The sequence below is a fragment of the Capricornis sumatraensis genome, chromosome 23, assembly GCF_032405125.1.
Source record: "Capricornis sumatraensis isolate serow.1 chromosome 23, serow.2, whole genome shotgun sequence".
NCBI classification, from domain to species: Eukaryota; Metazoa; Chordata; class Mammalia; order Artiodactyla; family Bovidae; genus Capricornis; species Capricornis sumatraensis.
Window position 1 is genome coordinate 42,359,526 of NC_091091.1, and position 25,981 is coordinate 42,385,506.

At 48.6% G+C, this 25,981-nt stretch overlaps 1 protein-coding gene across 1 annotated transcript in view; it reads left to right on the top strand.

The window, feature by feature from the left end:
* Window positions 1-211: 211 nt before the first annotated feature.
* HTRA1 (HtrA serine peptidase 1) overlaps window positions 212-25,981 on the top strand; it is a 59,278-nt gene continuing 33,508 nt past the window's right edge. Inside the window, exon 1 of the mRNA XM_068961459.1 lies at window positions 212-704. Within this exon, the coding sequence (XP_068817560.1) occupies window positions 212-704 (493 nt within the window). The remainder of the gene's footprint in view (window positions 705-25,981) is intronic.

The following is a 25,981-nucleotide window of genomic DNA, read 5'->3' on the forward strand; positions in this document are numbered from 1 at the left end:
CCGCGCCCGCACCGCCCCCCCGCCATCCGGTCGGCCCCCCTCCCGGGCGCCGTGCCCGTCCCCAAGGCGGCTCGTCACCGCCGCGAGGCCAATGGGCTGGGCCGCGCGGCCGCGCGCACTCGCTCGTCCCGAGTCCCTCCCGTGCTCTGCCCGGAGCCGCTCTCCGGCCCTCGCCCAGCCCGCCGCCGCCGCTGCCGCCGTCGGAGTCGCCATGCAGCCCCCGCGCGCCCCGTTCCTTCCGCCGCCGCCGCCGCTGCTGCTGCTGCTGCTGCTGCTGCTAGCCGCTCCCGCCTCGGCGCAGCCGGCCCGGGCCGGCCGCTCGGCGCCGGGCGCCGCCGTGTGTCCCGAGCGCTGCGACCCCACGCGCTGCGCCCCGCCGCCGGGATCCTGCGAGGGCGGCCGCGTCCGCGACGCGTGTGGCTGCTGCGAAGTGTGCGGCGCGCCCGAGGGGGCCGAGTGCGGCCTGCAAGAGGGCCCCTGCGGCGAGGGGCTGCAGTGCGTGGTGCCCTTCGGGGTGCCCGGCTCGGCCACGGTGCGGCGGCGAGCGCAATCTGGTCTCTGCGTGTGCGCCAGCAACGAGCCGGTGTGCGGCAGCGACGCCAAAACCTACACCAACCTGTGCCAGCTGCGCGCCGCCAGCCGTCGCTCCGAGCGGCTGCATCAGCCGCCGGTCATCGTCCTGCAGCGCGGCGCCTGCGGCCAAGGTACCGGCGCTCCGGGAGCTCCTGGGTCGCGACATCCCGGCCCCGAGGGACGGACGGGCTGGGAAAGGGGGCGCGAAGCTTTGTTGGGTCTTCCGGGGGCACCCACTGGCTGGGAGAGGCGGACACCGACCCCCGGGGTGGTAGCGATCCGCGGGCTCCCTCGGGACCGAGCTTTTGCGCTCAGCCCAAGGTCGTTCCGCGCCTGGCGGTCCCTGGCCCTGCTCTATCCCGAAGCCCACCCCCCCTTCTCGGGGAACCCGGTGCCGGGGCCTCCGGCCCATGGCCGCCTGCTGGTTGCCCCGCGGGGAACCGCACCGTGCCAGGGCCTGGGGGACAAACAAGACGGGAATGTGGGCATAAAGAGGACTGAGAAGTTCGGGGCTGGGAAAAGTGTCCAGTGCTGAGTGAGACCCGGGGTTGGGACCACAAAGTCTCATTTCTGTGGCTTTCCCTTCCTTCTCTTCATCAGCCCCCCCTCCACCCCCTTAAGATGAACAGGGTTCATGTTTCACATTAGCGATCTCCTGGTTGAAAACTTTTTTAACTTTTTATTTGAAAGAGGTGGCCATGCCCTTGGGGCTCCCCAGTTTCTCCCCGCCCCAGGGTTTCCCGGTCAAGTACAGGTTTAAGGAGGTGTAGCGGGCACTGATGCCAGCGTCGCTTCCCGGGTTTTGAGCCAACCGCACAAAAATGAAAGTGGCTCGATTTGAATAAGCTGAGCGTGGATCAGGGGAAAGGCAGAGGCAAGGGTGAGGGGAGCGCGTTAGGGGTGAGGGAAAAGTGGAGCCCTTTCCCTCCTGAAGCATCTTTTCTGTATCAATAAGACCCGTCCTGGCCAGGGAGTTGGGGGTGGGGGGAGCGAAGGGTGGAGCCATCCTCTAACTCTCTCGCGGGACCTTCCCGAAGGATGCTTCTCTCCAGTCCCAGAGACCATATGGAAAAACAATGCTGAGTTCAGCTCCGGCCAATCCAGCGGTGTGGGGACGGGCCAGCCCTGCTTGGCAGGGCACTTGCCCTCAGCCTGAAGGCTGCCTCCTCATCGCGGGCAGTGCATGGAAACGGGAAGAGGGGAGCCCAGCACCGGGCAGCTGGGCTAGGTTTTCTTGGTAGGCAAACGGTCTAGGACCGACCGGGGCCGGCAGAGGCTGACCGATCTGGGGAGGAGGGTGCCAGAGCCGTACGGGTGAAACGCAGAACCTGTGCCCTCAGGAAACAGCCTAGTTAGAGGGTGGAGGAGACGTATTCCAGAGAGAAGTGAACCTGCCCACTCTGGGTTTGGGCACCACAATGCGTGTGTATTGGGTGCCCACTCGGCGCCCCAGTCCCTGGACTAGGTGTGTTACACGTGTGACCACACTCGGCCTTCACAGCCTCAAGAGGAGGGAAGTCATTTCCATTTAACAGGTGGGACAACTAAGGGTGAATTACATGTCCAAAGTCACTCAGCTGGAATTTGAACCCAGACAGCCTTACTCAGAAGCAACCCAATGCTTTACCTGGCTGGGGGAACAGACACTGGGGAGGGTAAAGGAAGTTTTGGGAGGCCCCAAACTGCATCCCAAGTGGAGTTGGGGGGCAGGCTGAGCCCAGCCTTGTTTGGTGAGTAGATTGGTGTGGCTGGGGAGGCAGAGTCCCAGGGCCAGAGAGGACGGGCTGGGTTGTGTTCCTGAGCCAGGCAGCTCACAACAACAAAACAAAACAAAAAAGCTGGATAGGACGAAGCTAGCGGTGGAAAGCAGACCACACCGGGGCGCGGAGGCATGATGCATGCCGTAATTTGGGTGTGAGGTGATGACTTTAAATAAGCACATTGCATGTTTTTTTTTTTTTTTTTGTCAAAAACAAGCCAGCTGTTACTGTTTGTAGTCTCACGGCACAGGATCCTGAATAACTGGCACTATTGGAGCCCCAGATTGATTGCCAGCGAGGTGGAGTCACTTAGCAAGTCCTGGAGTTGGCAGAGTCATTGAGAGTCACCATGTGTGTGTGCGGAGGACAGGTCGTCTGCTGCCGGCCAGCAAGCCCGCAGCAGGCTCCAGGGAGAGCCAGAGAGGGGACAGCCCCAGGAGGACGAGCGTGGTGAGAGGAGAGGGAAACAGAGGGCGCAGAGCGGTTCTCCCCCGTCCTTCTTTCTTTCTTTCTTTCTGCAAATATTTACTGAGCTCCACCGTGCATCCAGCACTGTGTGTGTCTGCTGGACACATGGGAGGCCCCTGGCAGATGTGTGTGTGGGGAGGATGTTGAATGAACAAATGAATGGAAGAGGAAACCAGAGGCACTGGACATCCATGGCCACCCAGTCTTTCTTTCCTCAATGAAAGGTTTTGCCTTTGCTGCCCTTCTCCGCTCCCCACCCCTCCCTGCCACCTCCCTGCCGCCATCCCCGCATCCAGCCCGCTGCCCTTGACTTTCCAGAGGTACCTCTGAGGACCGGAGCCTGGCTTCATTCAGTCGAAGCCTTGCCCACTAGCAGGTCACCTGAAGTCATTGTTCAGCGCGGTGCGTTGGCCGCCGGCTCTGACTCTGAGGCTTGGCCGGGGTGTTCCTTTAGCTGGAGTGGCTGTGGGAGGTCTTTTGGAGGAGGTGCCACCGTTGGACTGGCAGCCTGGAGTTGGAGTGAGCCACGTGAGGATGTGGGGAACGAGCTCCCTGGGCAGGAGCGCCTCTGCCAGTCCTGGGATCACAAGGAGAGTTTGACTGGGGCAGAGAGAGAGAGGGCAGGGGAGGTAGTGGGGGCTGGTGAGCAGCCCGTGGGAGTCACGGAGGATCTTTGGATGGTGGGATGTGTTCCCATTCAAAAGACAGCACTTAAAAAAAAAATGTTTATTTAAAAAATTTATTTATTTTAATTGGAGGCTAATTACTTTACAATATTGTGGTGGTTTTTGCCATACATTGACATGAATCAGCCGTGGGTGTACACGTGTTCCCATCCTGAACCCCCTCCCACCTCCCTCCCCACCCCATCCCGGAGCACTTTCGTCTGGGTGCTGTTTCACAAAGACTTCAGAGAGGGTCTCTACTCACGGTTCTGGAAATGAGGGTGCATCATCAATTTCAGAAATCAGTGCTGCTGTCAAATGGCTGGGAAAGTGTACAGTTATACCAGAGATTAGAGAGCTGGTGTCTTCCACCAGGAACTGATTGGATTAGTTTAAAGCAGAAACTCTACACTGGTCAGGGGATTAAAAAAAAAAACAAACAAAAAAAAACAAGCAAAAAAAAAAGAAAGGGATTGTAAGTAATAATAATCTGATAATAAGGGCTAATATATATTTTGTGCTTGTTCTGTGCCAGCCCTGTGCCAACCTGTTTGATCCTCCCAGCAACCCCATGAGGGGTGTGCTGTCATCCTCCCGGGGTGACAGCTGGGAGAGAGAGTCGCAGAACTGTGCCTTGCCCAGGACTTGAACCCAGGCATCTGGTCCACAGCCCATTCATAATCACTCTGTGCTGTTGACAGAGAAACCGAGATCATAAGCCAACCCCAGCTAAGCCGAAGCAAATAGCTGGAATAAACAGAGCTCCAGATGGCCGTGGCCTTGCGATGAAACAGAGGACACGTCACGGCACTCGCTCCACCAGCACAGCAGTTGGAGGACATGGTTACCCCCAGATGCCATTGAGGCAGCTCTTGCCGGAAAAAAAAAAATAAATGAAAGCAAAAAAGCACAGAGGGAGCTGTGCTAGAGATATTTCCAAACCAGAGCGTTAGGCCCCAGACTGTTCTTAGGCAGAGAAAGGCTTCTTTGGATTCCCAGACATTGCAAAAAACTAGCCAGGATCTCTGACCAGTCTCTGCTGAAAAACGGACAGGAAGCCAGGAAAGAGGCCCAAAAAAAGACTCCCCAAGTATCAGAAGCCTAATCTTTTTTCTCCTCCTCGTACACAGTCCAGGAAAGCACCCCACCCCTGCCTCAAACAGCAGCCCTGAGCCCAGAGGTCTTGAAGCCCAGGGACTCCCCATCTTGGTCCCACCTAAGGCCTGACAAGGAAGGGATTCTGGTGGAGGCTGGCCACACACTCCTGGTGAAGAGCCACCACTGGCTTAGGAGTGATTTATAAGGGCTTTGCTCACTCCGATTGGTTATCTTCTTTGGCTCCCTGTTGGTCTTGCTGTGCTGTGCTTAGTTGCTCGGTCGTGTCCACCTCTTTGCGACTCCATGGACTGTAGCCCCCAAGGCTCCTCTGTCCTTGAGGATTCTCTAGGCAAGGATACTGGAGTGGGTTGCCATGCTCTCTTCCAGGGGATCTTCCCAATCCAGGGATCGAACCCAGGTCTCTCTCACTGCAGGCAGATTCTTTACTGGCTGAGCCACTGAAGAGTTAAAATATTAAGGTTTCATAAAGTTGGTAAGCCAAGTGTCTAGAAGCCAAGTGTTTGAGTAACTTCTTCAAGAATTATTTCTTTTCCTTAAGTTATTGAGAGTTAAAGCCAAGGTTGGCGTTGATGCCTGTAGCCCATCTTGGGCCTGGGGGCCTTGTACTGCAGCTTTGTGCGGCTGCTGCAGTTCCGCCGTGACCACTGTGGAGACATGCCTAGACGCAGGAGGTGAGCTGCATTGAACCTGGTTGTCCTCCCTGTGCCCCAGGGGCTCTGAAGCTGGGATGCTGGTGTCCTCTGGAGCAAGATCCCTCCTGAGTCTTTTCTTTTTCCTTCCCCATCTTCTCTGATATTAAAAAGAAAGAAAATTAATGTCAACAGAGAAACTGTGAAGTGTAGCCATCCCAAATGCTTTTCCGAAAGGCTTCCATTGAAGAGGCATGTCTATTGCTGCTGGAAGGGCTCAGATTTCAGCTTTTAGAATTAATAACGTGAGTTCTAAGTTCATTCAGAGCATTTATTGAACACCTACTGTGTACTCAGAGGGTCCAGGTAGAAGGAGTCAGAGGTAAGTAAGGCTGGGTAGTCCATGATGTCAAGGAGTTTGTAGTAGGTCGTATCATACCCAGCTTAAGGAGTCTGCTCAGTTCAGTTCAGTTGCTCAGTTGTGTCCAACTCTTTGCAACCCCATAGACTCCAGCACGCCAGGCTTCCCTGTCCATCACCAACTCCCAGAGTTTGCTCAAACTCATGTCCATTGAGTCGATGATGCCATTCAACCATCTCATCCTCTGTCAACCCATTCTCCTCCTGCCTTCAACCTTTCCAGCATCAGGGACTTTTCTAATGAGTCAGTTTCTCGCATCAGGTGGCCAAAGAATCATAACTTCAGCTTCAGCATCAGTCTAATGAATATTCAGGACTACTTTCCTTGAAGATTGACTGGTTTGATCTCCTTGCTATCCAAGGGACTCTCAAGAGTCTTCTCCAGCACCACAGTTCAAAAGTATCAGTTCTTCGGTGCTCAGCTTTCTTTATGGTCCAACTCTCACATCCATACATGACTCCTGGAAAAACCATAGCTTTGACTAGATGGACCTATGTTGGCAAAATGATGTCTTTGCTTTTTAATATGTTGTCTAGGTTTGTCATAGCTTTTCTTTCAAGGAGCAAGCATCTTTTAATTTTATGGCTGCAGTCACCATCTGCAGTGATTTTGGAGCCCAAGAAAATAAAGTCTGTCACTGTTTCCATTGTTTCCCCATCTATTTGCCAGGAAGTGGTGGGACTGGATGCCATGATCTTAATTTTTTGAATGTTGAGTTTCAGGCCAGCTTTTTCACTCTCCTCTTTCACTTTCATCAAGAGGCTCTTCAGTTCCTGTTCGCTTTCTGCCATACGGATGGTGTCATCTGCATATCCTAGGTTATTAATATTTCTCCTGGCAATCTTGATTCCAGCTTGTGCTTCCTCCAGCCTGGCATTTCGCGTGATGTACTCTGCATGTAAGTTAAATAAGCAGGGTGACAGCATACAGAACAGAACATACAGAACAGTCTGGGGCCCAACACTCTGGTTTGGAAGTATCTCTAGTCTTGACATAACTCCTTTCCCAATTTGGAACCAGTCTGATATTCCATGTCTGGTTCTAACTGTTGCTTCTTGACCTGCATGCAGATTTCTCAGGAGGCAGGTAAGGTGATCTGGTGTTCCCATCTCTTGAAGAATTTTCCACAGTTTGTAGTGATCCACACGGTCAGATCAGACTTTAGCATAGTCAATGAAGCAGACGTAGATGTTTTTCTGGAACTCTTGAGTCAGCTTACCACTTTCTAAAGGGATGATGTCTCTTATGTGACAGACTCTCTCAGTTTCAGTTTCTTCATCATAAAATCATAATAAAAAATCATAATAAAAATAATGGTGCCTACATACCTATGTCATAGGATCGTTGAAAGATGGAAGCAGCTAATTATATGAACTTAGTGCTTAGAATCGTACCCAGTGCGTTACTAGACCTGGACCCGTGTTAGTTGTCGTAATCATCATCGTCATCGTTTTCACAGAGCTAGCCAATGAGGAGTCAGCTCAGTGGAGGTAGCGCTGTCATGGTGTCCTCCTGGGGATAAAGTGTGTGGGTGGGTTAAAGGGAGGCCTCACAGAGGGTGAGGGTGACGCCAGGCCCGTGTCCCGGAGGCTGACTTGGAGTTCGCTAACAAATATGTTAGGAAAACTTCTCTGGACAGAAGGACTCAGACGCCACCTTGCCTGTCACCCTTTGAATCCCCCAGTCACAGTCTGCATCACCTAAGAAGCTTGTGACTTCTCTGGACTGAAGAGCTGCCTGTCTGGAACACCTGGGATTTTCCAAATGTCATCTGGCTCACCCTTCCTAGGGTTTGTGATGCCCAGGACAGAGCAGTACATAGATACCCTGAGACCCTCTGGACTGATACTTCGCTTGTTTTCCATATTTCAGGCATTCCTTATGAGGAAAGATTGGTCACAAAATTGAGAGTCCACGAGTGGCCTATTATTTTAGATCCCCTGGACAAATTGTCATGTCAGCACTTGCCATAAAAGCAGTCCTACCCAGCGTCATGTGACAGCAGCTGGGCCCTCATCAGGAGGTAATTATGTCTCCTTGGGCACATGGTGGTTTCAGAGGGTACATTGTTGTGGCTGGAATTTTCGATAGTTTTCAAATTTGAATAAGCTCTGTCTTAATGAGTCAGAGCCTTGCGCAATATTTTCAAACCTCAGGAAACATCTTTCTCGTTACTTGTGCAATCTGATCTCAAGAAGAAGACGGTAGGCCTGTCTGCCTGATGAATTTTTTTCCCTCCAAGTTTGGCAAGATCTGCAGTAGAGTTCCCTTGCATACAGTCTCAGGCGAGCTTTTACTTGATCATCCAACAGTTGAGTCATCTCACACCCCGTGACTAGGAGAGCCCTCTCTTTGTTGCCAGTATTCCAGGTGGTCGTCACTACTTGGTGGGGATGGATGGACACAGAGGGTTTCGCCAGCTGGGGTTGCCCAGGCCGATGGCTGCCAACTGGATACAGAGGAGCAAAGGCTCAGCGTTCGGCAGTCACAAGTGCTTCTCTCTGGCAGAGACTGAGCTAGCCTGGGGGAGAGGGGGGAAGGGTCGGTATTCTCCTGGACAGCCAGGTGCTGGGCAGCAGCACTGGACGGAACCATGACCAGGGGACCTCCCACTGCCAGGTGCTTCCCGGGAGCTGGGTGCTTCCTGGGAACTGGGTGCTTCCTGGGAGCTGGGTGCTGTGCTCTTGGTGTCACGGGCCCACCTTGTGTGTCCCTCATCGCCACCCAGGGAGAGAGCAGTGTTATCTCATTGTCCAACTGAGGAGTAGATGAGGCTCCGAGAAGTGAGTGATAACTCTCAAGGGCTACTCAGGAGAGGGAGGTGGAGCCAGAATTTGAACCCAAGTCTGCCCCATTTCCCAACTGTTCTTGAGACATCTTTGACTCAAATGTTACTTAGAAGCATGTTATTTAATCTCCAAACCCTTGGGGATTTTCCAGCTCGCCTTCGGTTATTGACTTCTGGTTCAGCTCCTCTGTGGTCTAAGAACATACTCGGCGTGGTTTCTGTTCTTTTAAATTGGTTATGATGTCTTCTTCGGTCCAGAACATGGTGTCTCTTGGTGAATGGTCCACGTGAACAGCAGAATTTTCTGGTGCTGGATGGAGTGTTTTGTAAACATCATTTAGGTCTGGTGGATTGATAATGCCGTTTGGGTCAACTGCGTCCTTACTGATTTTCTGCCTACTTGGTCTGTTGGTTTCTGAAAGATAGGTGCTAATGTTTCCAGGGTTTATTCTGGAGCTCAGAACTGCTGTCTGCTAGTGCTGTCTCCTCCATCCTCTGACAAGTACAACTGTGTGCATACACCTTCCACAGCCCATCTCTGACCACATCAACGCTCCACCTTCATGTTTTCTGGGATCCTGTGGAAAAAGAACCCTCTTTTCCTGCAGAGACGCTGTTGACTGGTCAGAACCACCAGTTGGCTTGTGGACAGAATCCCAGAGCTCGAAATCTGAGAGTGGAAGGTTCTTGAAGGTCCCATAGCCCGATCCTTCACTTTAGAGAGAGGCACCCAAAGGGAACATGACTCTCACAAGCTGCTTAGCTCAATGGGGCAGGAGGGTTGGTGGGCTGGTGTGGGTTCCACACTGGAGCCCTTCACTCCTCAGCTGTCCCTTCCTGCTAAAACAGGGGGCTGTTTGGGAGAGGTTGGGGTCCACGCACACCATTTCCATGAGGCAGGGAGACAGTGGGCACTTTCATTTAGTCTCTCATTACAAAACGATGCTAAAGAAAGCTTCCTCCACCCCCGCCCAAAATAATCTGCTTGGATTGGAAGATGATCAAAAGGCTATCCATATAATGACTGACTTCTCCTCTCAAGAGTTCTAAGCACCTATTAATGCCCTTGAACCATAATTACAGTCCTCCTGCTAAAAAGAAAAATGTCAGTATAAATATCATAGTAGATATGCCAGATAAGTCAGGGCTGAGATGCTTCAATATCCTTTCACTGTGGTTTGATTTTCTTTGGGACGAATATACCAAGATTTTCCTCTCTCAGCATAAAGGCTCTTTTTAATTTCTCTTCACCATGCTGCTTAGACATCATGGGAAATGCTTTGATGGCATATTACACTATACCAGTTCTTGAAAATTACACTTTAATCACATTAAAAAAAAAAAAGAATAAAAAGATCTAGGATTCCACCGTTATTCCAGCAGCTTCATCATTTCTGTCCCGAGTGTTACCACCATTTGCTTAGCTAGTCCTTTTTATGTTCATTTGGGCCGTGCTTTCCCCAAACCGAACATTTTTGTGTTTATGGCTTTCTGTATCTGGTTATTCTTTAGGGATAGATACTAAAAAGCACACTGACTGGATGAAAGGGTGAGAGTTTTTATGGCCCATGGTGTATGTTGCCAAATTATTTTCCAGGGGATTGTATCCATATTTATTGCCATTGGCTATAGAATTAACAATCTCCTAAGTCGCTGAAAGCTGCGGCAACCAGGAAGAAACTGTCCCCAAAGAAGTCCATGAGGATAAATGGAATACAATGGTACTAAACCACTCTACTCCATCAGTAAATTACCTGGTCTGTCTTTACGTGACTTTTATTCCCAGGTCAACTTTTAGGAGATAAATAACGTATGGGGTAGAATGAGAACTTTTAAAATTTGATTTTACCTGCTGAACGTGAAAGAAAAGAAAGTGAAGTTGCTCAGTTGTGCCCGACTCTTTGCGACCCCGTGAGCCCACCAGGCTCCTCCATACGTGGAATCTTCCAGGCAAGAGGACTGGAGTGGATTGCCATCCCCTTTTCCAGGGGTTCTTCCCAACCCAGGGATCGAAGCCGGGTCTCCCACGTTGCAGGCAGATGCTTTACCATCTGAGCCACTAGGGCTGTCTGACCTAATGGGGATTGTGTGGGCCAACATTTGTGTTTTCCCTGCGGGGCCAGGACCAGCAAGGGGCTGTGAAAGCCCAAGGTCACACACCAGGCTGTGACAGAGGCTCGGAGTCCCTGGACGCCCAGCCCAGGGCTCTCTGCTCTGTCTCCCGGATGCCGACTCAGTTCAGGATGCAGGAGGAGGCCAGACTGTTTGTGTTTGTTTGGAAAAATGAACAATATGTTTACTGGAATGTTTGGTTACACATAGACCAAAATACAACAGGAGTCGCATATGTAAAATACAATTTTCCAGTAGCCACAATAAAGAAGGAAAAAGAAACTGACTTTTCCCCTTTTGTAATGCAGTTCTACTGAGATATTATTCGCCTACCAAAAAATTCACCCCTTTAAAGCAGACCGATCAGTGTATTTACAGAGTAGTGCCAACTGTCATCACTGTGTAATTCTAGAATACTTTCATCACTCCAAAAAGCAACCCAGTACCCATTAGCAGTCACTCTATACTTCCCAGAATTCTGCCCTCAGATCCATGAATCTGCTTTCTATCTCTATGGATTTCCGTGTTCTGGGCCTTTCATATAAATGGAATCATACACTTGTGGTCTTTTGTAACTACCTTCTTTCACTGACTGTAATATTTTCAAGGTTCATCCATCTTGTGGGTGTCCGTGCTTCACCTTGTTTTATGACCAAATAATATTCTGTTGTGTGAATATAGGAAGGCCAGACTTTTATTTTATCCCCTCTTCCTGATTAGGGTTTCCCTAATCCCAGCCCCAAACATCACTTTAAAAGTCTAGACAGCTGAGGCGGCCCAGAAGAAGCTGGAACACAGGCTGCAGGAAGCCAAGATGGAAAATAAGAATATTCTATAAGAATGGGAATTACGTACTGAAAGGGAAAGATCAGGAAATGCACTTTTCATATATATTAGACCGTATAATTTTTTCGGGAGCTGGAAAGGATGTTGGAAATGGTTTGGTCATCTTCCTCATCTTACTGATGAGGTAACTGAGGCCCAGAGAAGGGCAGTGGCTCATCTTGGGTCTTAAGACCCACTTTTTGCTTCTCACTTAACCCAAAGATTTCTTCTGAGTTTTGGCTCAGTTTTGCAAGTTCCCCTCCTCTTAAACAGAGGACGGTTTACTGTTTAGTCGCTAAGTCAGGTCCAGCTCTTTGCGATCCCCTTTGTTGCCCGCCAGGCTCCTCTGTCCGTGGGATTTCCCAGGCAAGAGTACTGGAGTGGGTTGCCATGCCCTCCTCCAGGGGATCTTCCCGATCCAGGCATTGAACTTGCATCTCCTGCTTGGCAGGTAGGTTCTTTACTACGGAGTCATCTGGGAAGCTCGAGGATAGTGCCTATCAGCAAATGGGCAGAGGGGGTACCTCTCTGGATAGTCCCTACCCAAATGGAGGGTCTTGGCTCACCATCACATCCTTTCCCCCACACTTTCCCATCTTCTAACCCCAAGTTCCAGGCCCACCCCTCTCCTTCAGGGCCTGCAGGAGGATGGCTGCTGACAGCTCAGGAGTGTGTCCCAGGCCCTTCATCGACAGACCGGTCACCTCCCAGCCCGCTGCTTGAGGCTGGAGGCTTCGCGGAAGCCTGAACTGCCTTGGCCACTTCAGACACAACAAGCAGGAGGAGCTGGAGCAGGAAAAGAATTGGGCTGAGAAATCTGGGAAGGTCAAGACCGGAGCCAGATGCTTATCAGGAGGAAAGTTAATAGTGTTTTTGTGAGCTGAGCAGTCAGCCGTTTCCCCAAAGATAATAATAGACACATCATGCTGGGTGTTCAGGAGACTTCTGAAAAAAGAAATTGTGCGATGGAATGGATTGGAAACTCTTTAACTCTTTCTTTTTTTTTTTTTTTTTTTACTAATACGTCAAACAGGTCAGAAAAAAAAAAAAAAAAACAACTATGAAAGGCAACAATACCCAGCAAACCCAAGCATTCAGCATGGGTATGCAAGCGAGGACTTTTTTCTTTTTTGCCAGTGAGACTGAAAAGTGATTACCAATGACAGGCACCTTTAAACATAGATGCATTGTTCTAGAAAAGGCCTTTTACCTTTTACCAGTAAAGCTGAAACTGCAGAGAACTGGGCCTTGCTTATGGCTGACTGGCCAGCTGGCCGGGTGCCCCCTGAAAGCCGTTCCTCCTCGGAGGAGGAGGCTGTCTTAGACTTGTTTGGGTTGTCTCTCTCCTTCTTCACTTCACCTGCCCGAGCCTTTTCCAGCATCACTGGTGGCAGCCTCAGCCCAGCCCCTGCAGACAGGCACTCTCTCAGGGCACATGGAGGTGGGGGACGGGTTTGCAGTCTGAGGTCTGGCGTCAGGCGAGCTTTTCCCACTCTGAGCCGTCTGGGAGACTGTGCCGGAAAGCCAGGAGCTGCCAGGCCTTGAAAGTGCCAGTGCGGGCTGGAAATTGAGGCCAGGCTCCCCGGCTCCACCCCATCTTCCTCCTTTATTCAGTAGGAGCCGAAAAATGGGTCACACGTAACTCTCCTCCATTTTGCTTTTATATTTCTCTGCAAAAGAGAGAGTGTAGTGGTCCTTTGTGAATTAAGAAAAACAAAAACAAAAACAAAAAACAGTTGCTACCTGTGAATATTCAGTTTCTTTTCACAAGAATGGGGCTTAGGGCCTTTGGCCCTAGGACCCTTGGTTCCAAAGCTGTGTCTTTTTTCTGTTGCGTGCTTCCTGACGTTTGCAGACAGTGGCCCTGATGATGTACAGTATTTCCGGGTGGATTTTAGACCTCAGTTGGCCGCCTCAGCCTCAGTCAAGAGATGCTTCTGTCTCCCTCCTGTGTGTTTTCCCTGCAGGGCTCAGTGAAACCTAGCTGCATGGGCCCCTCTGCCCTGGAATTTGCAGTCACAGCACTGATTAGAATGGGGGTCTGATTTCCTGGAATGTGCAAGGTCTCGCTTCTGTCTCTGCTGCCTCCATGCTCCAGACCAGCGCGGGGCCAGACTCCGCGTTGTAGCCATGGCTGACACGTGTCCATGGAATCTAATGGAGCGGGGCAGACAGAATGCAGTCGCTCAAACTGAAAACATGGAGAAAATGAGTCTGGCAGGGCATCTTTGCCACCTTCGCTAGGTGATGCTTTTTTCTTCTCCTTCAGGCAAGTGCTCTGCCAAAAAGGAGGCCCCATCCCCTTTGCGGACTTCCCAGGTACCTCTGCGGTAAAGAACCTGCCTGCCAGGGCAGGAGACACAGGTTCGACCCCTGGTCCAGGAGGATCCCCTGGAGAAGGAAATGGCAACCCACTCCAGCATTCTTGCCTGGGGCATCCCATGGATGGAGGAGTCTGGTGGGCTACAATCCATGGGGTTGCAAAGAGTCAGATACTACCCAGCAACTAAACAACAGTCCCCTTTTCACATCCCATGTCATTATCCATTAGGAACCTGTTTAAGTCAATGTCTCTCCTGACCCTCAGGGGGAAGGGAGTCCAAGCTCAGTGGAAGAGGAGGAGGCATCCCGAGCTCCTCTGGTGCCCCGGCTCCTTTAACTGCCACCTGCCTGCTCTTCCTTCTCCCCCTCAGCTGGCCAGTCTTTCTCCTCCTGTGCCCCTCGAGGTAGCGCTCAATCCATCGTGCACCCTCACAAAGAGAGCTTTGCTCAGTGAGAAAAGCATCCTTGTGCCTCCCCGGGATGTGGACTAGCCGCTCTCCCAGCTGTGCGGTGTCAGGTTACTTAACCGCCTGCCTCCCGGTGCGGCTCCACGTGCCTACACACCTGGTCCAGCTGGGGCCCTGGGTGCTCGCGCTCAGCCAGAAGTGTGGACACCCGCCATCCAAAGTCCTGATGTGGGGGGCGGCGTGGCGGGGCTCATCGCTTACGGTAAAGCTCAGTCTTTCAGCTTCTTTCTCTCCACGGTGCCAGTGGCTTGCCTTGGCTGGCAGCCCTCTCCCTCTCTCGGGTCTGTTCTGGCTCCGTCAGGGGCTGGGGGTCCTTTGGCTCAGGGCAGTATGATGCCCGACATCCCTGTCCCCCACCCCTCCCCAGCCTTGCCAGGCTCCATTTGGCTTCGTGGTAAAGGTGCTGAGCAGTGAGACTGGGCCGCTGGGCCCATTCAGATGGTGTGCGAGTGATAATTTCCTCCTGGGGATGAGGAATCCTTTCTGCACTTGGGCCTGGATTTATTTACCAAGCAAGTAGCCTCTTCGTAGTTACTTTTAATCTTGCCCTACTAGGGACAAAGAAATGTTCACATGTGACCCTGGGACCCTCTACAGATGAATAAGGGGATAGCCTTGGGCATACATCCGCTGGCAGTGCATTCCGAGGGCTCGCTGGTTTCTAGGCCTGAATCTAGGCTGGTCCTTGGAAGATGGGGGCTCCAGAGACAGGCCTCCTATGGGGAGCACCCTCTTGGGGTGCTTTGACTGGGGTAGGGTGGCTGATGACAGGCGGGGAGTGCATCCCTGACCCCTTACTCAACTGAGCTGTTCCTAAGGCTATTTAAACTCTCCCTGACACCCACTGCAAGCCTGCTGTGCTTGCTCCTTTATTTACCATTTCTGAGCCTATGGGAGACTGGCTGGCTGTGTCTGCTGGTGGCCGAGAGAAATTTCCCAAGGCTTCTGGGCAGAGAGCAGTGGTGGGTCCAAGCTGGCATCTCAGGGGTAATTACTCTTTCTGGTCTTTCCAATGAAAATGGAAAGGTTTTCTACTGGCTTTCATTTCCAACCTCTGTACAATGGATTTATGCCCTTGCCTTAATAAGAACTTTGATCACTTACGCCCAGGTGCTCTCAAGGAAGGGCTGGACCCAAAGTGCTCGGGGGACTGCGTCAAGTGCAGGAGAGCCAGCCGTGCAGGACAGTGGCTGCCCTGACTGGTCTGCCACAGCCCCTTGGCGAGTAGACCCCGGACGAATCCAGCCATCATTTTGTCTGAGTTCCTGTCTTCCTATTTTGTCCTTTCCCCTTTGTTGGTGTTAACTCATTGAGTCGTGTCTCACTTTGTGACCCCAGGGACTACAGAATGCCAGGCTTCCCTGTCCTTCACTACCTCTGCTCAGATTCATGTCCGTGGAGTAGGTGATGCTATCCAACCATGTCATCCTCTGTTGTCCCCTTCTCCTGCCTTCAGTCTTTCCCAGCAGCATCAGGGTCTTTTCCAATGAGTTGGTGCTTTGCCTCAGGTGGCCAAAGAGTTGGAGCTTCAGATTCAGCATCAGTCCTTCCAATGACTATTCAGGGTTGATTTCCTTTAGGACTGACTGGTTTGATTTCCTTGCAGTCCAAGGGACTCTCAAGAGTCTTCTCCTAGCACCACAATTTGAAAGCCTCATTTCTTCCTCACTTAGTCTTCTTTATGGTCCAACTCTCACATCTGTACATGACTACTAGAAAAACCATAGCTTTGACTATATGGACCTTTGTGGGCAAGGTGATCTCTCTGCTTTTTAATACGCTGTCTAGGTTTGTTGAAACTTTCCTTCCAAGGAGCAAGTGTCTTTTAATTTCATGGCTACAGTCACCATCTACAGTGATTCTGGAACCCAAGAAAATAAAATCTGTCACTGATTCCAGTTTTTCCCCTTCTGTTTGCCATGAAGTGATTGGGACTGGATGCCATGATCTTAGTTTTCTGAATCTTGAGTTTTAAGCCAACTTTTTCACTCTCTTCTTTCACCCTCATCAAGAGGCTCTTCAGTTCCTCTTCACTTTCTCCCATTAGAGTGTTATCATCTCCATATCCGAGGTTGTTGATGTTTCTGCTGGCAATCTTGATTCCAGCTTGCAATTAATCCAACCTGGCCTTTCACAAGATTTACCCTACATAGAAGTTAAATAAGCAAGGTGACAGTATTTAGCCTTGTCATACTCCTTTCCCAATTTTGAACCAGTCAGTTGTTCCATGTCCAATTGTAACTGTTGCTTCTTGACCTGCATACAGGTTTCTCAGAAGACATGTAAGGTGATCTGGTATTCCTTTCCCCTATATGCTGTCAGCTGTCAGGACTGGGCTGTGCTATGATTAGTAGTCTTTGAAGTATGACTGTCTTTGTGTGTGCTTGTGATCAGTCATGTCTGACTCTTTGTCATCCCATGGACTATAGCCCACCAGGCTCCTCTGTCCATTGCATTTTTCAGACAAGAACACTGGAGTAGGTTGCTATTTCTTCCTCGAGAGGATCTTCCCGACCCAGGAATTGAACCCGTGTCTCCTGTATCTCCTAGCATTGTAGCCAGATTCTTTACCCACTGAGCCATCAGGGAAGTCTGTGACTATGCAGGAGACACAGGAGACGTGTGTTCAGTCCCTGGGTCAGGAAGATCCCTTGGAAGAAGAAATGGCAATCTGTTCCAGTATTCTTGCCTGAAACATCCCATGGACAGAGGAGCCTGGTGGGCTACGTCGATAGGGTCGCAAAGAATCAGACACGACTGAACTGAGCATGCACGAACCTTCATGACAAAATTTGGTGGCATTTAAAGTCGAAGAAGTTAGGTGAAAAATCACAAATGAATTCTTCCCTTTCTCTGTGGAGCCAGGAGGGACCTTGGAAAGCCCCCAGTTGAGCCTCCATATTTTACAGTGGAGGAATCTTCAGCTCAAGGGGCTTGCCTGAGGTTGTGCGGTTTGCCTCGTGGAGAGTGAACTGGGCCAGGCACCTTGGATCACGGGAGATAGACACCTGCCTTCCAGCACACGGGGCACTTCCTCGGCTCCTAGGCAGGCTGAGTCTGCCTAGGCTCAGCCAGATGAAGACGTCATCTCCAGCAGGTCCTGAGCAGTGGCATCATAGCAAAGCAGTGTTGTTGTAGTCTGTAATTCAAGTTTTGGTGGATTTCCCTAGTTGTCTGGAGCTTTCACAGGGTTGGGATGTCTTAGAGACCATCACTCCTGCCCGTCTTAATTTTCTATTGCCGGTGATAAAGGACCGCAAACGAAGCAGCTTTAAAACCACCCAAAGGCATTATCTCGAGTTACATGAAAAGCTCCTCAGGCACAGTTCCCTCTGCTCATCGCTTCCCTGGGCTGAAACTGAGACACTGCCCAGGCTCAGGATTCTCTTCCAAGCCCACTGGTTGTGGACAGAATTCACCTCTTAGTCTTTACAGTGAGATCCCCGTGTTGTCGCTGCCTCTAGATCAGGGAGCTACTGATGCTTCTCAGCTCTTCACAAGCACTTTGGATTTTAAATCAGATGAGGTTGGAATATAGGCAGGGTCTGCTTCATGGGTGTGTAATCTATTCAGAAGGACCCCTACTCCCGACTTAATGCTCTGCTCACCATCCTGGAGTTCTTGATAATTTTGAAACAAGGGGTCCCTGCATTTTCCTTTTGCCCTGGGCTCTGCAAATTATCTAGCTGGTTCTCAGTGTGGGACAGGGCATTAAAATGCCAGTGATTTGACCAATCTGCTCCTGCAACTGATTTGAATTTTGAGAACATGCTGTTCCTGTTGAATAAAGGGGGATTTATTTCTTTTCCTTAGAATACACTGCGTTCTGTTTTCCAAATTAGCCCTACTTATCAACCCTGTGGAGAATTTGGAAAGCACGATTGTTCTTGCTGGAAGTGAAGGTTGGCTTGTTAATCCTAAATCCTGGCTCTGAGTTCTTGGGCCTGGAAGTGAGAAGCTGGTTCCCACAACTGCAGGGGCCTCGGGGGGCTGGAGGCTGGGTGAAAGACCGCGGAGGCAGAGCAAAGAGCTCCAGCTAGGCAGCCAGACAGATGGGGTCGGCCTCCCGCCTCTGCTGCTCGCCAGCTCTGAAACTTTGAGCATTGTGCTTGACTTCTGTGATCTTCCGCCTCCCCGTCTCTGTAGATTGGGGGTAACAGCCTCCTGCAGGCTTGCGGGGATAATTAGAGAGAACGGGTATTCAGTGCCTAGCTTTGCGCTTGACACATGCATAGTTGATGCTCTGTAAATATATAGTCGTATTCTTGTTGCTGCTATTTATTGCCAAGATTGAGAGCTGGGTGGGATTTGACTTGCTGTTGGGGAGGAGAATCTGTATGCTGACCAGGAAGGAAAATGTGTGTGTGAATGCAAGACGTGGGGTGGAGCATGGTGTTTTCGGAGGCTTGGTGAGAGGTTTGCACGCGTGGAGAGCGTGCATTAAGGAATCTTGGGAGATAGAGTTGGGGGCTCATGTGATGGAGGGAGCTGTGGATGAGATGGGGATGGCCGTGGGAGCCCTGCAGTAACTTCATGCACCCCAAGTGGTAATTACTGAGGGGAGACGTTGAAAACTGACCTGCCTGAATTAGAATGTGCAAGTGGGATTCTTAAAAGTTTCAGAAGTGCGGAGGAAACTCTGGGAGGTGTGGAGATGTACCTGGGAGGCTGAGTGTAGGGTGGAGAGCTGGGAAGTGATAACCCAGCCTGTGGGCCCGACACAGGGGTGGGTTTAGCGCTTTTTGTGTTTCTCATTCAGGAATGTTCTGGAGTTGGAGTCCAGCTTGGTCTTCTTGTCTTTCCCAGGAAACCGTCTCTTTTTGAAATTTTAAAAAATTGTTATTTATATTTTAAAAATTTTACTTATTTTTATTTTATTTTTTGGCCTCCTGGCATGTGGGATCCCTAGTTCCTTGACCAGGGATCAAACCCGAACCCCCTGCATTGGAAGCACAGAGTCTTAACCACTGGACCACTAGGGAAGTCCCCCTGCAAACCATTTCTGTCCTAGGGTAGATAACAGACACGGAAGTGGCTTCAAAGCACCTAGCTGTATTTATTAACTAAACCCAAAGAAAAAATGATCCTTCTAGATTTACTTTCCCTGTAGCCATATACCTGAATGTCCACAGCACTCTGACAGGATGGGAGATGACAGAGTGAAGAAGACAAGGTTTTAACCAACTGCAGTTTAAATATTTCACTTCTGCAGATTTTCCAGAAGCTTTTGACAACTGAATGCTTTGCTAGGGCCCTCATGGGGCAAATGCAGGCTCTAGGCCAAAACCTTGTCTACCTTCCCTATAAATCTTCTTCTACTTTGATTATTGTAGCTGTGCTGGATTGCAGCATTATCCACTGGAGAGAGCCCAGGAGACCAGGCTGAGGTTCCCATAGTTTCATGGTTTGTGGACACTGGGTGTCTTAGTAATTGCTCCAAAATCACTGCAGATGGTGACTGCAGCCACGAAATTAAAGGATGCTTGCTCCTTGGAAGAAAAGCTATGACAATGTATTAAAAAGCAGAGACATTATTTTGCCAACAAAGGTCCACCTAGTCAAAGCTATGGTTTTTCCAGCAGTCATGTATGGATGTGAGAGTTGGACGGTAAAGAAGGCTGAATGCCGAAGAATTGATGCATTTGAACTGTGGTGTTGGAGAAGACTCTTGAGAGTCCCTGGGGCAGCAAGGAGATCCAACCAGTCAATCCTAAAGGAAATCAACCCTGAATATTCATTAGAAGGACTGATGCTGAAGCTGAAGCTCCAGTACTTTGGCCACGTGATGCGAAGAACCAACTCATTAGAAAAGACCCTGATGCTGGGAAAGATTGAAGGCGGGAGAAGGAGGGGAGACAGAGAATGAGTTGGTGGGATGGCATCACTGACTCAATGGACATGAGTTTGAGCAAGCTCCAGAAGATGGTGAAGGACAGGGAAGCTTGGTGTGCTGCAGTCCACTGGGTCACAAAGGGTCGGACAGGACAGAGTGACTGAACAACAACACTGGGCCTAAAGGAGCTGACAGTTCCATTTATCTGATAGTTAGGTCTCAACAACTTAATAAGTTTTTGTGTCCTTGTAGCATAGTAGTCATTTGACAAAAAAAGGAAAAGAAAGAGGGACTTCCCTGGTGGTCCAGTGGATAAGACTCTGCCCTCCCAGTGCAGAGAGCTTGGGTTTGATCCCAGCTCAGGGGAACTAGGTCCCACATGCCACAACTAAGAGTTTGCATGCTGTAACTAAAGATGCTGCAGGCTGCAACGAAGATCGCCAAGATCCTGAGTACCCCAACTAAGACCTGGCACAGCCAAATAAACAAGAAAGAAAAACGACATTTTAATCTTACTAGTCACTCTCCACAATTACTTACAAAATTAATACAAATGATCTATGCACACTCACTGGGAGCCACACAGCCTCTCAAATCTTAGATTCAGATTGGACAGTTCCACCCATTTCCAATTCAACATTGATTTTTGTATGGTACTTGCTTTTAATCACAGAGACCACCACCACCCGACATCCAGATTCACAAACGTACAGAATGGCTGAAAAAATGTAATGCAATGTGATTTTGAGATTGTAAACTGCCGAGAGCTTGTTCACAAGGTGTCCAACAGTGTTTTCCCAGGAAACTTGAAATATCCTGGGAGTTTGCTATGACACTCTGGGGTGTCTCTGGGCTGAGTTTGAAAATGAATGCATTAGGATTGGAAAGATTGCTTCCTGCTTCACACCTTATCTTTACCTGACTGTTTTGCCTTAAAGATGAAAGAAGCACATATTTTAATGTATTTAAAGCACATGTGCGGTTGTGTGTCAAATCTTTGGAGAGAAACACGGATAAAAGTCTGTCCTTTGATTCACAGCCCCCTCACTGTGATTTTCATTTTCACTGCAGCCAGTGTGATAACTTCAATGTGATAACGTATGTCAAATACTTAACTTACTGCCTGGCCTTTTTTCAGTAAACACTTTATAATGGAAGTGTCTGCTATTCTAGTTTTTTTTTTTACAAAAATATTTATTTGGCTGTGCCAGGTCTTAGTTGTGGCACAGGGGATTGTTACTCTTTGTTGAGCTTTGTGGGATCTAGTTCCCTGATCAGGGATCAAACCTGGGCCTCTAGCATTGAGATCATGCAGTCTTAGCCACTGGACCAGCAGGGAAGTCCCTGTTATTCTAATTTTGATAATAAACATTGGAACTTATCAATAGTATGTGTGCGTTTCCCTCTCCTCCTATTAGGAGGTTGTTGAAAATAGTTAAGAAGTATTACTTGTAAAACCCCAGAGATGAGGGTTCCAAGGAAGCAACATTTGCGGAGTTTTGTGCATGACTAATAGTAGAAGGCAATGGCACCCCACTCCAGTACTTTTGCCTGGAAAATCCTATGGACGCAGGAGCCTGGTAGGCTGCAGTCCATGGAGTTGCTAGGAGTCGCTAGGAGTGACTTCACTTTCACTCTTCACTTTCGTGCATTGGAAAAGGAAATGGCAACCCACTCCAGTGTTCTTGCCTTGAGAATCCCAGGGACGGGGGAGCCTGGTGGGCTGCCGTCTCTGGGGTCACACAGAGTCGGACACGACTGAAGTGACTTAGCAGCAGCAGCAGCAGTGGTTTATAAAGAAGAAAGATGAATCATTTATTATCTTTGGATGGGAATCTATTTTAAAACTCATAGAACTATAGGAAATGGCTACTCTTAATGGGTCATTGGTTATGTGAAAATCAGTAATGATAAATATTTACTAGGTAAGTGGAAAGCTCCGTCTTTGTAAAATGTCATGACATCATTCTGCTAATCTTAGTTACTGGAAATTTTTCTGTTTGAAATAAAATCACGTAGTGAACCTTTCAGTTCTCTCTTTTCGAGAGTCATTTTGATATCCTGCATTCTTTGCTTTGCACATAAATTTTAGAAATAACTTGTCAGTTTCTGCAAAATTTCCTGCTGGGGTTTTTCATTGGGACTATGTTGAGGTATGTGGGATCTAGTTCCCTGACCAGGGATCAAACCTGGGCCATAGATCAATTTTAGGGAAATTGATAGCTTAATAAGAGGGAGTCCTCTGACACAATATGATGTCTCTGTCCATTTATTTACATTTTCTTTATTTCAGCAGTGCTTTGCAGCTTTTGGTGTACAGGTCTTGCACGTATTTTACTAAACATTTTCCTAAGTATTTAATGGGCTTCCCAGGTGGTGCTAGTGGTAAAAAACCTGCCTGCCAATGCAGGAGATGCAAGAGACGTGAGTTCAATCCTGAGTCAGAGTCATCCCCCAGAGAAGGAAATGGCAACCTGCTCCAGTATTCTTGCCTGGAAAACTCCATGAATGGAGGAGCCTGGTGGGCTACAGTCCATGGGAGTCTCAAAGAGTTGGACATGACTGAGTGACGAAGCACAGCACCCAAGTATTTAATATTTTTGGTGGTGGTATAATTGATATTTAAAAAAATTTCAGTTTCCAGTTGTGTACTGATAATGCATAAAGATACAATTAATTGTACATATTGATGTGTTACCCTGTGATGTTGATAAACTCACTTATTCTAGGTAATATATTTATAGATTCTTTTTTTTGTAGACCCTTAATGTCATCTGCAAATAAAGACAGTCCTATGTTCTCCTTTCCAATCTCTATGCCTTTAAATTTATTTTTCTAATTAATTATTCTAAGACTTTAATAAAATATTGAATAGATGTTCTTGCCTTGTTCTCATCTTTAGCTGTGTGTGCTATGCTTAGTCACTCAGTCATGTCCCATTCTTTGAAACTCCATGGATGGTAACCTGCCAGGGTCCTTTGTCCATGGAATTTTCCAGGCAAGAACATTGGAGCAGGTTGCTGTTTCCTTCTCCAGGGGATCTTCTAGACCCAGAGATAGAACCTGTGTCTCTTGCATAGCATCTATTTTTTCACCATTAAGTATGATGTTAGTTTTAGGGGTTTTTGTTTTGATCCCTTTTGTCAAATTGAGGAAAGTCTCTTTTAGTTCTAGTTTGCTGAGGTTGGTTTTATTTTTTTAATCATGAATGGATATTCAATTTTGTAGAGTGTTTTTTTTTTTTGTATCTATTGAGATGATTGTTCAGGTTTTCTTTTTTAATATGTTAATATGTGCAGTTGCAAAAAGTCGGGCATGACTGAGCAACCGAACTGAACTGAATAGTGAATTACCTTGCTTGATTTTCAGATGTTACACCAACTGTATTTATCTTTTCCTTGGATAAGCCTCATTTAATCATGATATGGTATCCTTTTTATTATATTGATAAATTCTATTTGTTAAAAAATTTAAGGACATTTAGTCTCTGTTCAGGCTTCCCTTGTGGCTCAGATGGTAAAGAATACTCATAATACAGGAGACCTGGGTTTGATCCCTATGTTGGGAAGATCCTCTGGAGAAGGGCATGGCAACCCACTCCAGTATCTTTGCTTGGAGAATCCCATGAACATAGGAACCTGGTGGGCTACAGTCCATGGGGTTGCAAAATTGGGACATGACTGAGCAACTAATACTAGTCTATGTTCATATTGGATATTAGCCTATAATTTTCTTATGATATTGTTGGCTTTTATATTAGAGTAATGTTGAGTTCATAAAATAAGTTGGATAGTAGTTTCCTTCTTCTGTTTTTGGAGAAAGTTTGTGAAATGTTAGTATTGTTTTTTCCTTAAATGTTTGGTGGAATGCACCAGTGAAGTCCTATGGGCCTGACATTTTCTTTGTGGAAAGGTTTCTAACTACAGATATAATTTTTTTTTTTTTTACTAGATATAGTGTTGTTTGCATTATCAGTATCTTCTTGAGTGAGTGTTGATAGATTATGGCTTAAAAAAAAATCGGTCCATTTTATGTGAGCTGTAGAATTTATGTGCATGATGCTGTGCATGATGTTTCCTTATCATACTTTAAATGTCTGTAGGATCTGTAGTGATGCTCCCTTTTGGACCCCGTACGTTGGCCATTTTTTGTCTTTTATCTTTTTTACATTAATCAGGAATGTAGATAATACCTTACTTTCATGCTTCTGAGTTGCCAGCTTTCTATAAATGCCTGGCCATTACTGAATGCCAGCCAATTCTAGCTTTCTGTGATAAGGGAGCAGCTAGAAGTTCCAGGTCTTGACTCTGCTTGAGATTTCCCAACCTCATTACCTTCTGCCATGTCAGTTCTGGCCTTATTAAACAAGGCCCTCACTTTGCAGAGGGAGTTATATTTGTCTTCTGGGGCAGCTTGGTTGCTCCATGGGAATCTGAGAGTGCAACTGGGCTTCGGTTCAGGTGAGGCTGTTCTGCTGACCCAGCTCTCATCTAGCTTTGCAGTGGCTATGGGGTGCTCTTACAAGCTGGGGAATGGAGGTACACATCAAAGCCAGAAAAACTGGCTTACCACACCGTTTCCCTTTGATCTCTGCCTCTGCGCTGGTGGCCGTAATGGCCCTGTTAGGAGGAGTCTCCTAAGACATGCACAAATTTGCCGAGGTTGGGAGAGGGGTTCTCTGGACATATTCACCTCTCTCTTTACTTTTCTGCTGTGTTGCAGAGGTAACTGGGACTCAACCCTATCTGGAGCTGCCTACTGAGCAGCTCTGCCAGTTCTTTAAAAAAATTTTTTTTATTTTTAAGCTGTGCTGTAACTTGGCCCAGCACTTTATCATACACAGTAGCTCATAAAGTCAGTGACAAAAACACGTGGAAGTAGGAGACTTCCTTGGCGGTCAAGTGGTTAAGACTTTACTTCCCAATGCATGGGGTGCCAGTCAGTCCCTCATCGGGGAGCTAAGATCTCACATGCCTTGGGGCCAAAAAAAAAAACCCCAAAACATAAAACAGAAGCAATATTATAACAAATTCAATAGAGACTTTTGAAAAATGGTCTACATCAAAAAAAATCTTTGAAATAAAAAATCACATACACACGGAAGTAGATGGGCTTTGCTGGTAGCTTAGTTGGTAAAGAATCCTCCTGTAGTGCAGGAGACTGGGATGCAGGTCAGAAAGATCCCCTGGCGAAGGAAATGGCACCCCACTCTAGTATTCTTGCCTGAAAAATCCCATGGACAGAGGTCTCTGGAGGGCTATACAGTCCATGAGGTCACAAGAATCAGAGTGAAGACACAACTTAGCAACTAGGCCACCAGATAAGACTTGGAGGAGCCTTCCGCCTAAGGTCACACAGCCAGGAAGTCCTGGACCAGGTGTCTCACTCTGATCCTTCTGAGACCAGAGCTGGTGCTGTGACCCATCCTCCCCATGCTGACTGGCTTGGATGCCCCAGGTCTCTGTCCGTCTCCATCACTCAGAGAGTGGGTCATGGCAGAGACAGGTCCATCTCTGGAATTCTCCACCCAAGCTGACCCCTCTGGGAGGAAGGTGGTTGACTCACAGTTGAAATCACAGCAGATGGGGCCAACCAGGGCTTCTAAAGACCATGAGGCAGCAGCAGCAGCTTCCTCTAGTTTGATGGACAACTTTTAAATGGAAACAGACTCTAACACTGAGTCAAGCTGCTCTTCAGTTCAGTTCAGTTGCTCAGTCGTGTCCAACTGTTTGCGACCCCATGAATCCCAGCATGCCAGGCCTCCCTGTCCATCATTAAATCCCGGAGTTCAGTCAGACTCATGTCCATCGAGTCAGTGATGCCATCCAGCCATCTCATCCTCTGTCGTGCCCTTCTCCTCCTGCCCCCAATCCCTCCCAGCATCAGAGTCTTTTCCAATGAGTCAACTCTTCGCATGAGGTGGCCAAAGTACTGGAGTTTCAGCTTCAGCATCATTCCCTCCAAAGAAATCCCAGGGCTGATCTTCAGAATGGACTGTT